General features: G+C 40.8%; 1 protein-coding gene across 1 annotated transcript in view; it reads right to left on the bottom strand.

Annotated features, from left to right (window-relative positions):
- LOC126950919 (zinc finger protein 716-like) overlaps nucleotides 1–13,234 on the bottom strand; it is a 41,970-nt gene that overhangs the window by 9,351 nt on the left and 19,385 nt on the right. Inside the window, exon 6 of the mRNA XM_050784846.1 lies at nucleotides 8,575–8,701. Coding sequence (XP_050640803.1) covers nucleotides 8,575–8,701 — 127 coding nt within the window. The remainder of the gene's footprint in view (nucleotides 1–8,574; nucleotides 8,702–13,234) is intronic.

Here is a 13,234-nt window from a genome sequence, read left to right as displayed (position 1 = left end):
GATAGTCAGAGCAGGCCCTGGAGGAGGGGGTGGGAATTTGGGGAATAAGAGACACGAGAAATGAAGACAAGACAGTGCTCTGATCAAGTCTCGTTTAATGCCGGTAATGCAGTGCCTTATATACACTTGGAGGGGAAGGGGTTGGGCCAGAGGCAGAGATGATCTCATCGCAGAGGGCGTGACCAAGTAGGTATTGGTTTCTCTGGTCGAACGTCATGTTGCACCTGCGCTGTCAGTTGGTAATTTTCCCGGGCACAGGATGGTGCCTGTGCTACAAAGTAACAATTTTCGCTGCCACGGGGGAAAAACAAGTGAAGAAGAAGCAGGAAGAGCTCCATCTATTATGAGTATTATTGATACAAAAGAGAAACAACAAATCTAGGGAGGAGGTAGAATGTGGAAAGGAATAGAGCTCGGGCGTTTAATCATTAATTATTATTTGCTATGGCCGGGGCGCGCAGCTCCGGACAGGTCCCCCTTTTTATTATTTTATGATAAGAAATGACCCCTCGGGAACTGCGCCTGTCTTAGGTTGGGTCAACTCATCCCCATCTTTTAGGCCCGTCATGGGATAAGGCAGCAGCAAGGGCGGCCCTCCTGTCTTAGGCTCCGATGGGGATAGTGTCCTCTTACCCGTCATTGACTGTCCAGTTCAGCACACAGGGGAGGTGGTCTTATTAAGGTAAATAAGACTCACCATTTTCAGTCATCTCAAGGCGATGATAATGGACCTGTATAGGTTTGGCCTGGAAGGCCTCGATTTGTTGTCTGACAAATGTCATAAGCTTATTAAGGATTATAGGCCCGAGAGTGAGGAAGAGTAGACGAGTAAGTAAAGGACCAAGAAATGGCAGGAGATAGGGGAGAAGTCCATCGAGTCCAGTCCACAAGGGATTGGCGGCCAGGCCTTTTCTGCGCTTTTCTAGTTCTTCTTGTAACGTTTTTATCTTATCTCTGACGATTCCGGATTTGTTGGCGTAAAAACAGCCCTTTTCCTGTAAAGCCAAACAGATCCCTCCCTGTTCTGCCGTTAACAAATCTAGACCTCTTCTATTCTGGAGAACTACTTCTGCTAATGAATCTACTTGATCTTGTAAATCTTGTATAGTACTGGATAAGGTCTGTACATCTGAAATTAATTGATTGGATAATTTAGTATATTGGGTTAATGAGACTCCTAGGCCTGTGGCTCCTGTAGTAAAAGCAGTGGTGATTCCTAGTCCTGCCAACAAGGGAATAAATTGTATGGCTCGTTTTGGTCTATAAATAAAATGTTCAATAGCGGGGATGGGGATAGGTTCATCTCCAGGGATGATATCAATGTCGGGGAGAAGAGTGTCCAGAAACAAAGCCCTGTCCAATTTGTAGGTAGATACGTATATGCCATGTTGTTTCCACAAACGAAAACCGAGCCATTTATAGCACACAAAGGGTTGGTGGCATTGATTATGGAAGTACAGTTGCCAAACACAACATAGCCTAAATCAGTTTCTTTAGTGTTATTATATGATGGTGAAAAGAGGCAAGTGGAATTAGAAAATATCATCGGTTGAACTAAGGGGGGGGGGTAATAGGACAGGAATTATTTACTAAGGATTCATTTGAGTAATTGACATAGGACAATGAAAGGTTAGGTATAGCTAGAGGAATAGGGGGGCCCATCTTAAGGCAAAGCCAACAATCATGGGCCAGACTTGTATTGGACATTTGAAGTAAATTGTAAGTAGCGTTGAGGATATCAAAGGTTTGGGCATCGAGCCTAAAATTATCTCTAAGCTCAGGCAAGGCTAAGGGGTGATATTGAAGTTCCGGATATAGAGCTTTATGAATTTCTTCTAATTTTTTCTGGACGGTTTTAATTCTTGCAGTATCTAATGGGCCTCCTCCATCAGAAATGTGAATGGGGGCGGTAGTGCTCCAACAAACAGGCTTTCCTTTTTGGCCGTTACAAGGAGATTGTACAAGTTTATTAGTGGACCCTAATACTTGTACGTCATTGATGCCTCCAGTTTGTGTTTTTAGTAACGTGGCCGTATAATATGTTCTATTGCCTGATTTGCATTGTTGATAGGATGTATAACAGGAACTATGTACAGAAGATTGGAAAGAGCTACAAGGGCATTCTAGGAGTGGCCCGCTAGGTGAGGTATCTCTTGGGGTAGACTTACATTTCCATAACTGGTTTGGCATTAGGTAAGCTGTCTTGCCCGTGCAGGTCACCTGGGTGATTCTATCTGACGGAGGTTCAGATATTTGTCCCCCTCTGCAGTCACAAGGCTGGCCGTATTGTTTTCGTAATAATTCTCTTGCTTTACGAGGGTCACCAAAACCTGCATAGACTGCCACTATGCTATATAGAGCGATTATTCCCCAAAGGAATCTCATGTTAGGCTTCATTTTCTGAAAAACAAGAAGGAAAGAACTTCTCAGGGAGATTTATCTTCCCTGGACTGACAATGGTTATGATTTATTTGTCTTACCAATCTTTCAGGCAGCCATCTGGCTGCATCATTTTTTTGTGAGAAGATGCATACTGAGCCTCTTCCCCAAATTAAAACTGGATCGGGGCCATGCCATGAATTATCAAGTGGATCTTTCCATTTTACCATTGCAAACTGTTTTTGAGATTCAGGATGCCAGAAACGGTCGGCAGCCGATTTTCCATGACTATCCAAATTTAAAAAATTAAGGATAAACAGGGCATGATTGAGTATGTTTCTGGGGGTACCCTTCACGGGGTACCAGCTCCCCCCTTTTAATTTTGTGATAATAGTTTTTAATGACAGATGAGCTCTTTCTACTATACCTTGTCCTTGGGGATTATAGGGAATGCCTGTGGTATGTTTAATTTGTAGGGTATTACAAAATTGTAAGAAGGTTTTGGCTATATAACCGGGGCCATTATCTGTTTTGATTTGTTTGGGTATTTTTAAAATAGAAAAGCAGTGTAATAAATGAGCTATGACATGTTTGGTGGCCTCTCCTGTTTGGAGAGTTGCACTGATGAATCCACTATAGGTGTCTATGCATACATGGATATATTTTAGTTGACCGAATTCTAAGTGGTGAGTAACGTCCATTTGCCAAATTTCGTTGGGAATGAGTCCTCGGGGATTAACTCCTAAATGGGGAACAGGTAAATGCGTTATGCAGTTGGCGCATTGTTTAACTATTTGTCGAGCTTGTTCTCTGGTAAGTTTAAACATAAGCCTTAAGGTTTGGGCATTTAAATGATGTAAGGCATGTGCTTTTTGCGCTTGTTGCAAATTGTCTGTAGTGACTGTGGCTATGGTTTTTGTTGCCGTGTCAGCTGTTGCGTTACCTTGTGTTAGAGGTCCCGGTAATCCTGAATGTGCCCTAATATGCCCAAGAAAAAAGGGAGTAGTCCTTTTTTGAATAAGTTGTTGGCATTGTAAAAATAGGTTAGCTGTGTCTGAAGTATGTTTAATTTGAGACACGGTCTCTAAGAGGGGTATTGAATGAGCCAGGTAGGCGCTGTCTGTATAAATGTTAAGTGGCTGACAAGGAAAAGCTGATAGTGCTGCAATTATAGCTTGCAATTCGACCAGCTGAGCTGATGTATAAGTGGTCTGGAATTTAACGACTACATTATTGTAAGTGTAAGCGGCAAGTCCTGTGGAAGATCCATCAGTGAAAATTAGTAATGCGTCATTGAGAGGTTCTTTACTGGTAATATGGGGAAACACAAACGCATGAAGTTTGCAAAATTGAATGAGTTTGTTAGGTGGGTAATGGTTGTCAATCATGCCAGTGTAAGAAGCGCAGCAATTGGCCAGGCTTCCGTATTTTGTAACAGCCAATGGATGCGTGATTGAGTGTAGGGTTGTATAATAGTAGAGGGTTCTATTCCAAAGTATTTTCTACTGTTTTCTCTTCCCAAGATAATTAGATCAGCTATTGCATCATAATAAGGCAACAAAACCTTTTTAGGGGAGGAGGGCAGGTGTACCCACATAATGGGATTATTTTGCCAGAATAAGCCAGTAGGGGTTATTGTTGTGTTAAAAATAATGAATATTAATGGCTGAGAATAATCAATGCTGGTAACAAATTGTGTTGCAATGGCATGTTCTACCTGTTGGAGTGCTATTAATGCTTCTTTAGTAATGGACCTGGGGGATTTTGGATTAGAGTCTCCTTTTAATATATCGAAAAGAGGTTTTAACTCTCCTGTGGTGAGCTTTAAGTACGGTCGAAGCCAATTTATGTCTCCCAGTAATTTTTGGAAATCATTTAAAGTTTTTAAATGATCACGACGTATAACGGCCTTTTGATTAATGATTTTGGGTCCGTTAATCTGGAAACCAAGATAAGTATATGGATCTTGTAGTTGTACCTTTTCTGGGGCTATTTGTAGTCCTGCTGCTGTTAACTCCTGTTTGAGTTGGGCAAAACACTGTAAGACTTGTTCGCCAATTTCTCCTGCTATTAAAATATCATCCATATAATGTATAATATACATTTGTGCCCATGTTTTTCTGACTGGCTCTATAGCGGCAGCTACATATTTTTGACACAAGGTAGGACTATTAGCCATACCCTGAGGTAAGACTTTCCATTGATAGCGCTTCATTGGTTGTTTAAAATTTGTAGAGGGAAGACTAAAGGCAAATCTTTTCTGGTCAGCAGGGTGAAGGGGAATTGTAAAAAAGCAATCTTTAAGGTCAATAACGATTTTAAAATATTTTTGAGGAATCGCAACCGGTGAAGGCAATCCTGGTTGTAAGGCACCCATAAGGATCATAGTGATATTTACTGCTCTTAAATCTTGTAAGAGTCTCCATTTACCAGACTTCTTTTTAATAACAAAAATAGGTGTATTCCAAGGAGAATTACTTTCCACAATATGCCCTGCTATCAGTTGTTCCTGCACTAACTGTTGGGCAGCACTTAGTTTATCATTGAGTAAAGGCCACTGATCAACCCAAACGGGCTCATCTGACTTCCAAGTAATGGGGTCAGCGTACCTTTGGGGTGCAGGTATGTCAGTGGCCTGAGCTAAAAATTTCCAAACCCCTTTTTATCAAGTTGTCCTGAAACCAGTATAGGCTGTGGGATACCGTTCTCTCCTTTTCCAAGACCTTTACCAGGGGTGTATCCTTGAGTTAACATTTGTGCAGTAACTATATCATTTGGACTACACATTATAATTTTCATTTGAGAGAGTAGATCTCGCCCCCAAAGGTTAACAGGTAGGTAAGGAATGACAAATGGCTTAATGAGGCCTGAATTGTTTTCTTTATCTGTCCATGTTAGATATTTAGAACTTTGTTTAGGATTACTGCTTTGTCCAATTCCTCTCAAGTGAGTTAAAGTTTCTGTGGTAGGCCAATGAGAGGGCCAATCTTCCTGTTTAATGATCGTTACATCAGCCCCTGTGTCTATTAGTCCAGTGAATGCCTTCCCGTCTAACCATAAGGTTAGAGAGGGTTTTTGATTTGTAATTGGTTGCACCCAATATATCTCTGATGATCCGAAACCTTTTATATTTCTATTAGAGTATTGGATATTATTATCTGTTTTAACCAAAGGTAGCAGGAGTAACTGAGCTATTCTAACTCCTTGAGGGACAGTAATAATACTATCAATAGCTCTGGCCATAATTTTAATTTCTCCTTCATAATCATTATCGATAACTCCAGGGAGGACTTGTAAGCCTCTCATGGTGACACTACTTCTTCCCAAAAGTAGCCCAAAAGTGTTAGGTGGTAAAGGTCCATATATTCCGGTATTTAAGGTTTGTGGTCCCATTTCAGGTGTTAGTACTGTGTGGGGGGTGGAACTGAGGTCCAGTCCTGCACTTCCTGGGGTTGCTCTACTAAGTTTTGAAATGGATTGTGTTGCTGGCTGGGACAAAGCTGACTGCCCCATATGCTTGTTTCGGGGCCTGGGGCTGGCCCCTTATCCCGTTTCCCTGCCGGGGGGATAAAGGATTTCCTTGACTGTCAGTTTTAGATTTACATTCGTTTGCCCAGTGCCTTCCTCTTTTACACCTTGGGCAAAGACCTGGGATTTTTGCTTCTGGACTCTTATTTTGGTTTTCACAGCAATCTTTTGCAAAGTGTCCCCTTTTACCGCATCTGAAACATCCCCCTTTATCTTTACCTTTGTTAATGAGGAAATCTCTTACTGTTTGGCCGCTAAAAGCGGCGGCCATTGCTAGGCCTTGTTGATATGAGGGCCCAATATCTGAACAAAGGCGAATGTATCCTGTTAAATCTGTTTTCTTTCGATAAGGTCTGATTGCCGCTTGGCAGGCGGGGTTAGCATTTTCATAAGCTAACTGTTTAACATAATCTACACCCGTTTCTGCATTTCCAAAGATTCTACCTGCCGTGGTCATAAGTCTATGCACAAAGTCTGAAAATGGCTCATCGGGTCCTTGTTTAACCGCTGTGAGCGAAGCCCCTGGATCTCCTTTAACGGGAAGTTTTCTCCAGGCTTTTGTAGCAGCAGCCTGGATTTGTGAGAACAATCCAGGATCATATTGCATTTGAACCTGAGTATCCACATAATTACCTGAACCAGTTAACATATCAAAATCCCAACTGTTCCCTGCCTGTTGATTTCTTTTAGCTGTATCTCTACAATTTTCAAAGAACTCTGACTTCCAAATTAAGTGGTCTCCCCCAGAAAGGACTGCCCTAACTAAGGTATTCCAGTCTGTAGGAGTGAGCCAATTCTCAGCCACAGATTCCACTATAGCAAGAGTATATGGAGCAGTAGCCCCATACTGAGAGGCAGCAGTTTTTAACTCTTTTATGATAGTAAAATCAAATTCAGTATGATGCCTCCAAGCCTGTCCCTGTTCATCTATGGTTTCAGTGACCGGAAAAACGTCTTTGGGGGAGGAGTCTTCTCTATGTCGGCTAGCAACTAACCCCCCTCTCGGAACATGTTGTCCAGGCCGCTGAAGTGGGCGCAAGGAACCCTCCATAGCATCTGAGTTAGGTATTTTTTCATTTCCTGTTTTTAGCTTTTGGAGCCTAATTTTTAATGATTGATGTAACTCTTCAAGTTTAATTTGTTCTTCTAGTTGAGCAATTTTTTGCTTTAATTCTTCTTTGGGATCTATTGCTGCCATAACAATGGGCGCAGAAGCCTCATTATGTGTCTTATTATATGGGGGTGGGTATGAAGTAAAGGGAGGCAAATCAGGGTTGTGATATTTAGCTGCCTCTTCCTCTAAATCATCCCAATTTATGTCCGATTGATTAGGCTTATTAATTTCCTCCTCCTTTTGAAGCATCTGTAAAATCGGGTATTTTTTTGGTTTGTTTTCGTGTGGCATTTCTTTATCTATTACAGAAGGAGACTTAATTTCCTCATGATCACTTTCGAGGGAAATGAGATCCTCCTCCGTATCTTGCGGAGGCTTTGCGAGGTTAGAGCGGGAGCTAACCTTTAAAATATGCTCTGTCTGAGCGACCGCAGCCATGACTTGCGGATCGGCCTCCTTCTTATCTATTAAATCTCTAATGAGGTTCCAATAAGAGAAGGCGGTTACAGGAATTTTTTCTGGCCCAAAAGTATTATAATAGTCCTGAAGACAATCCCCTACTCTACGCCATCTTTTAATATCAATAGTTCCTTCCTGTGGGAACCAAGGGCAAGTGTCTTTTACAAAATCAAAAAATTTAAACAAATCATTACCTTTAACCTTTACTCCTCGTATCTTTAAAGCCTCTTTTAATTGTCCTACATATATTTGATGTTGACTTAATTCTTGTCCCATTTCGGACGCGTCACTTACCTTCAATTCTGACGTGGCAGGTTTCCGCGGTGATCGGAAGAATTTGACTCCTTTTGTCTTTATTAGCGGTCGACCGTCCTTTGGCGTCCTCTTCCTCACGGAGTCCCTTGTTTCCAGGTCCCTGTTCGGGCGCCACGTATCCCGGCCCGCGGGATAGTCAGAGCAGGCCCTGGAGGAGGGGGTGGGAATTTGGGGAACAAGAGACACGAGAAATGGAGGCAAGACAGTGCTCTGATCAAGTCTCGTTTAATGCCGGTAATGCAGTGCCTTATATACACTTGGAGGGGAAGGGGTTGGGCCAGAGGCAGAGATGATCTCATCGCAGAGGGCGTGACCAAGGTATTGGTTTCTCTGGTCGAACTTCATGTTGCACCTGCGCTGTCAGTTGGTAATTTTCCCGGGCACGGGATGGTGCCTGTGCTACAAAGTAACAATTTTCGCTGCCACGGGGGAAAAACAAGTGAAGAAGAAGCAGGAAGAGCGCCATCTATTATGAGGTATTGATACAAAAGAGAAACAACAAATCTAGGGAGGAGGTAGAAGGTGGAAAGGAATAGAGCTCCGGCGTTTAATCATTAATTATTATTTGCTATGGCCGGGGCGCGCAGTTCCGGACAGAAGGGAAAAGTTTAGGTCAAGATAAAACATCCTGAAGAATTTGTTCTACACCAATGAATCCACAAGATTTTCTTAAAATCGGAGAGCTAAAATTCATTCATGCAAAGCAGAAATTACCAAAATCATCTTAGAAAAGAGAGAAAGGCAATATATTAGGAATGGTGTATTGAAGTTATCCTCACCCAGGGAGACCAGGTTTTTGTAGTTCTCTAACATCACATCTCTATACAAATTCTGCTGAGCACGATCCAGGCATTGCCATTCCGCCAGAGAGAACTCTATAGCCACATCTCTGAATGTCAACAGTCCCTGAAACAACAACAACAAAAAAAAAACAAAAAAACAAAACAAAACAAAAAACATGAACACACAAACACCCGGTGGCCATAGGCAGAGATTTTTATTTGATTCAAGTTTAAAAAGAGAGTAAAAAGAAGTGGTTCTCACTTAGTGACTAAAATTATTCAATAAGATAATTTTTAACACTGAAGTATTATCTAACTCTGAGAAAAGAGGATAGCATAAGATCCACAATACCATGGTGGATTTGATACTTTTCCGGACAATAAATTATAAAACTAAGGGCATCAATATGGACATGTCTCTCTCTTTTTTTCTTTTCTTCTTCTTTTTTTTTGTTTTTTCTTTTATTTCAAACCGAGTCTCCCTCTGTTGCCCAAGCTGGAGTGCAGTGGTGTGATGTTGGCTCACTGCAACCTCCGCCTCCCGAGTTCCAGCAATTCTCCTGCCTCAGCCTCCCATGTAGCAGAGTCTACATGCGTAAGCCACCATGCCTGTCTAATTTTTGTATTTTTAATAGAGATAGGATTTCTCCATGTTGGCCAGGCAGGCCTTGAACTCCTGACCTCAGGTGATCCACCCACTTTGGCCTCCCAAAGTGCTGGGATGGCATGCGTGAGCCACCTCACCCCCTCGAACATGTTTATTTTTGAGTGTTATATTTACATAATGCAGAATAAGTTGTGTATATTTCTCAGAGCAGTCATGATGAGTTGGAAGGTACCTCTCAATTCTTAATATGTGCAATAAACTAAAGATCGTGTTGTGAGATTTTGTTTCAGACTATTTGAGATAAAGTCTGAATTTCTGAATTTTTAGCAAGCTCACCAATGTTTCTAGCCTAGTAAGAATAGTTTGTCAAACATCCACTAAGTGGCAGAGTCTCGGTTTTTCCCAGTTTCTCTCACCTGTAAATAAAGATAAGAGCCTTCATTTTTAAAAGACAAATATATAAAAAGACATCTAAAAAGAAAGGACAGCTTCCAGATTAAATGTGATGGTTTATGCACTTCAGCTAGTAAATCTCCTAAGTGTACTTAATAATTAAGAGAATAATAACTAACTCTATAGTGGAAAAAATATCATAGAGATCTTGAACCAAGTGAATAAAACTGTTATCAACTGTACCGGGACACATTTTTATTACGTGCTGATGCACACAGGACACAACATCACTGCTGTGGTATTTCTCTCCTCTCAGAAAAGTAAATTGTAATCTAAATTCAATTATATATAAATTTTATTTATTTATGTATTTATTGAGACACAGTCTCACTCTGTTGCACAGGCTAGAGTGCAGGGGTGCAATCTCAGCTCACTGCAACCTCTGCCTCCTGAATTCAAGAAATTCTCCTGCCTCAACCTCCCGAGTAGCTGAAAATACAGGTGCATGCCACCACGCCTGGCTAATTTTTGTATTTTTTTTTTTAGTAGAGACAGGGTTTCACCATGTTGGCCAGGCTGGCCTCGAACTCCTGACCTCACGTGATGTGCCTGCCTCGGCCTCCCAAAGTGCTGGGATTGCAAGCCTGAGCCACTGCGCCTGGCTTAAATTTAATTATAAAGAAAGATCAGTTTTATGCAAAGTTGAAGGTGCAGATAACTTCCCTGTTCTGTAATTTTTAATAGTAATTTCAAGTAGTCTTTCCTTAGCACCCTGGAGAGCAAGTATCTCCTAATAGTTTTTTCAGAACTTTCTGGGTAATAAATGCTATCCTGTTTAAATGAGCATTTTCTAAACCTCAACATGACATGTTTCATTTTTCACTAATATCCAAAGATAACTGTGTTTCCCCAATAGAAATATTGAGTATTTACACCTTCTCATGTTCAACAGCTACAATGGGAACATTTTAAGTATTGCAGGTCATATATTTGCGGTGAGAATTCTGCATGGCATACAAGAACCCAAGATGAAGAGAATGTATAGAACGCTATGGTAAACAGAAAAAAAATATTTTTTTCAGAACCCCTTGACTATCATAAAAATAACAAAATATAGTTGAAACAAACTCAATAGGGATCAACAGCACAAGTAGAGAAGTAAAAATTTGCAAGTTCTGAACACAAGGCATTCCAAAAGGCAGAGTGGACACGACGCTTGATCTGAGACATGCTCACCCGAGAAAAACTGATTTTTTTTCCTCTTCCTCTTCTTTCTCTGAAATGTATTTTCAGATACGATGCTCTGGACATATCAAACCTGCATCTTGAGAATATGCCTTTAAAGCACAACCTACTCACCTGCTACCACCACACACACCCACGGGCAGAAAGACAGAGGCTTGCAGAAAACTTTCACCCACTTTTGTTGTTTATAACTGAAAAGATTTAACAGCAATGAGAGAACAACGAGCTTCTCCATAACTATTAAAATATAAGTTTCTTTTTCCCTGCCCTCCCCTATCAGACACCAGCAATTTTCTTTACAGTAACGGGAGCATGAACTGCACTGACCTCTTCCTACCAAACTGCAGTGCAGTTTTCTTTGTGGTGCAGCCTTTCTTTGATGCAAAGGTTGAACTAAACTCTCCTGAATGTATCTTGAACCCCTCAAGTTTATAAATCAGTTGGTAATCTCGGCCCTGTTTATGCAATGTGATTCTGCAGGATCCAAAAGGGTCCAGGAATGGGCTTTTCCAACAAATCCCCAGTAAATGCTGATTGCGCTTTCCCAGACACATTATTAGCATTAGCAAGAGAAAGCAGGCACAGCAAAGAGTCCCTTACACACACCACGTTTGTCCCAATACGAATACTTCTGGTACAAATAAAGACAACCAATTTCCATCCTGAAATACTATATTTTTGTTGGCTTTTTAAAGTTTACAGGGACAACAGAAGACAGTAATGTCTGAGTAAATCTGTACTTGGGAAACCTGTACGCATGTACTAATACAATGTTTATTAAGTAGGTACTATGTGCTCAGGAGCATGTCACAGAACACTGTGCTGGGAATAACATATTTTGTGATTTAATTTTCATAGCACCCTGGGAGTTGGTACTAAGCGTTGAATAATTGTTAGCATTTACATTAAGAGCAGAGGATTTTTATTTCTTCTTATGTTTCTCTATCATTAATTTTAAACAGAAAATGTACAGGCTGGGCACAGTGGCTCATGCCTGTAATCCTAGCACTTTGGAAGGCCGAGGCGGGCGGATCACAAGGTCAGGAGATCGAGACCACGGTGAAACCCCGTCTCTACTAAAAATACAAAAAATTAGCCGGGCGTGGTGGTGGGCGCCTGCAGTCCCAGCTACTTAGGAGGCTGAGGCAGGAGCGTGAACCCGGGAGGCGGAGCTTGCAGGGAGCCGAGATCATGCCGCTGCACTCCAGCCTGGGTGACAGAGCAAGACTCCGTCTCAAAAAAAAAAAGAAAATGTACAGAATAATAATTCAATACAAAAAACATACAAAATGATGCAATTACATAAAGATTGAATAATCAGCTTCCAAATGGCTATTTTGTAAATAATGAAGGCAGAAATAAAATTTTTGAAACTAATTAGAGCCAAAATACAACATACCAGAATCTCAGAGTTAGAGCTATGTGTTAAGATGTGTTAAGAAAAAAATGTATATAATGTGCTATATAATGTGTTATATATAAATGTATGTATGTTATATAATGTGTTAAGAAAAAATGTATATAACTGAACATCCACATCAAAAAGTTAGAAAGATCTCAATTTAAAAATCTAATGTTAATTTCAAAAGTAAGAGCAAACCAACTTCAAAGCTCGCAAAAGTCAAGAAATAACCAAAATCAGAGCTGAAATGAAGAAGGTTGAGACAAAACAACTCTAAAAATTTCAATGGGCCATGCACTGTGGCTCACTCCTGTAATCCCAGCACTTTGGATGGCAAAGGCGAGCAGATCATGAGGTCAGGTGTTTGAGACCAGCCTGGTCAACATGGTGAAACCCCGTCTCTACTAAAAATACAAAAATTAGCTGGGCGTGGTGGTACATGCCTGTAATTCCAGCTACTTGGGAGGCTGAGGCAGGAGAATCGCTTGAAAATGCAAAGCGGAGGTTGCAGTGAGCCAAGATCGTGCCACTGCACTCCAGCCTGGGCAGAAGAGCAAAACTCTGTCTCAAAAAAAAAAAAAAAAAAAAAAGTTCAACGAAACCAGAAGTTGATTCTATGTAAAACCAAGAAGACAGATAAAACACTAGACTAATGGAGAAAAAAGAAATAATTCAAATAAAAACAATTGGACTAAAGAGTCAAAAAAAAAAAAAAAAAAAAAAACGACAGATGCTTATGAGGTTATGGAGAAACTGAATGCTTATACGCTGCTGACGGGAGTATAAATTTGTTTAACCATTGAGAAAAGCAGCTTGGCATTTTTTCAAAAACCTGAAAACAGAATTACCACTCCCAATCCCACAATTGGGAATATACCCAATGAATGTAAGTTATTCTACCATGAAGACGCATGCACGCATATGTTAATTGCAGCACGATTCACAATAGTAAAATCAAGAAATAAACCTGTATGTCTTCAACGGTAGACTGGATAAAGAAAATGTGCTAT

The sequence above is a fragment of the Macaca thibetana genome, chromosome 3 (genome assembly GCF_024542745.1).
Source record: "Macaca thibetana thibetana isolate TM-01 chromosome 3, ASM2454274v1, whole genome shotgun sequence".
Classification (NCBI taxonomy): Eukaryota; Metazoa; Chordata; class Mammalia; order Primates; family Cercopithecidae; genus Macaca; species Macaca thibetana.
This window is presented reverse-complemented; position numbering and strand designations above follow the sequence as displayed.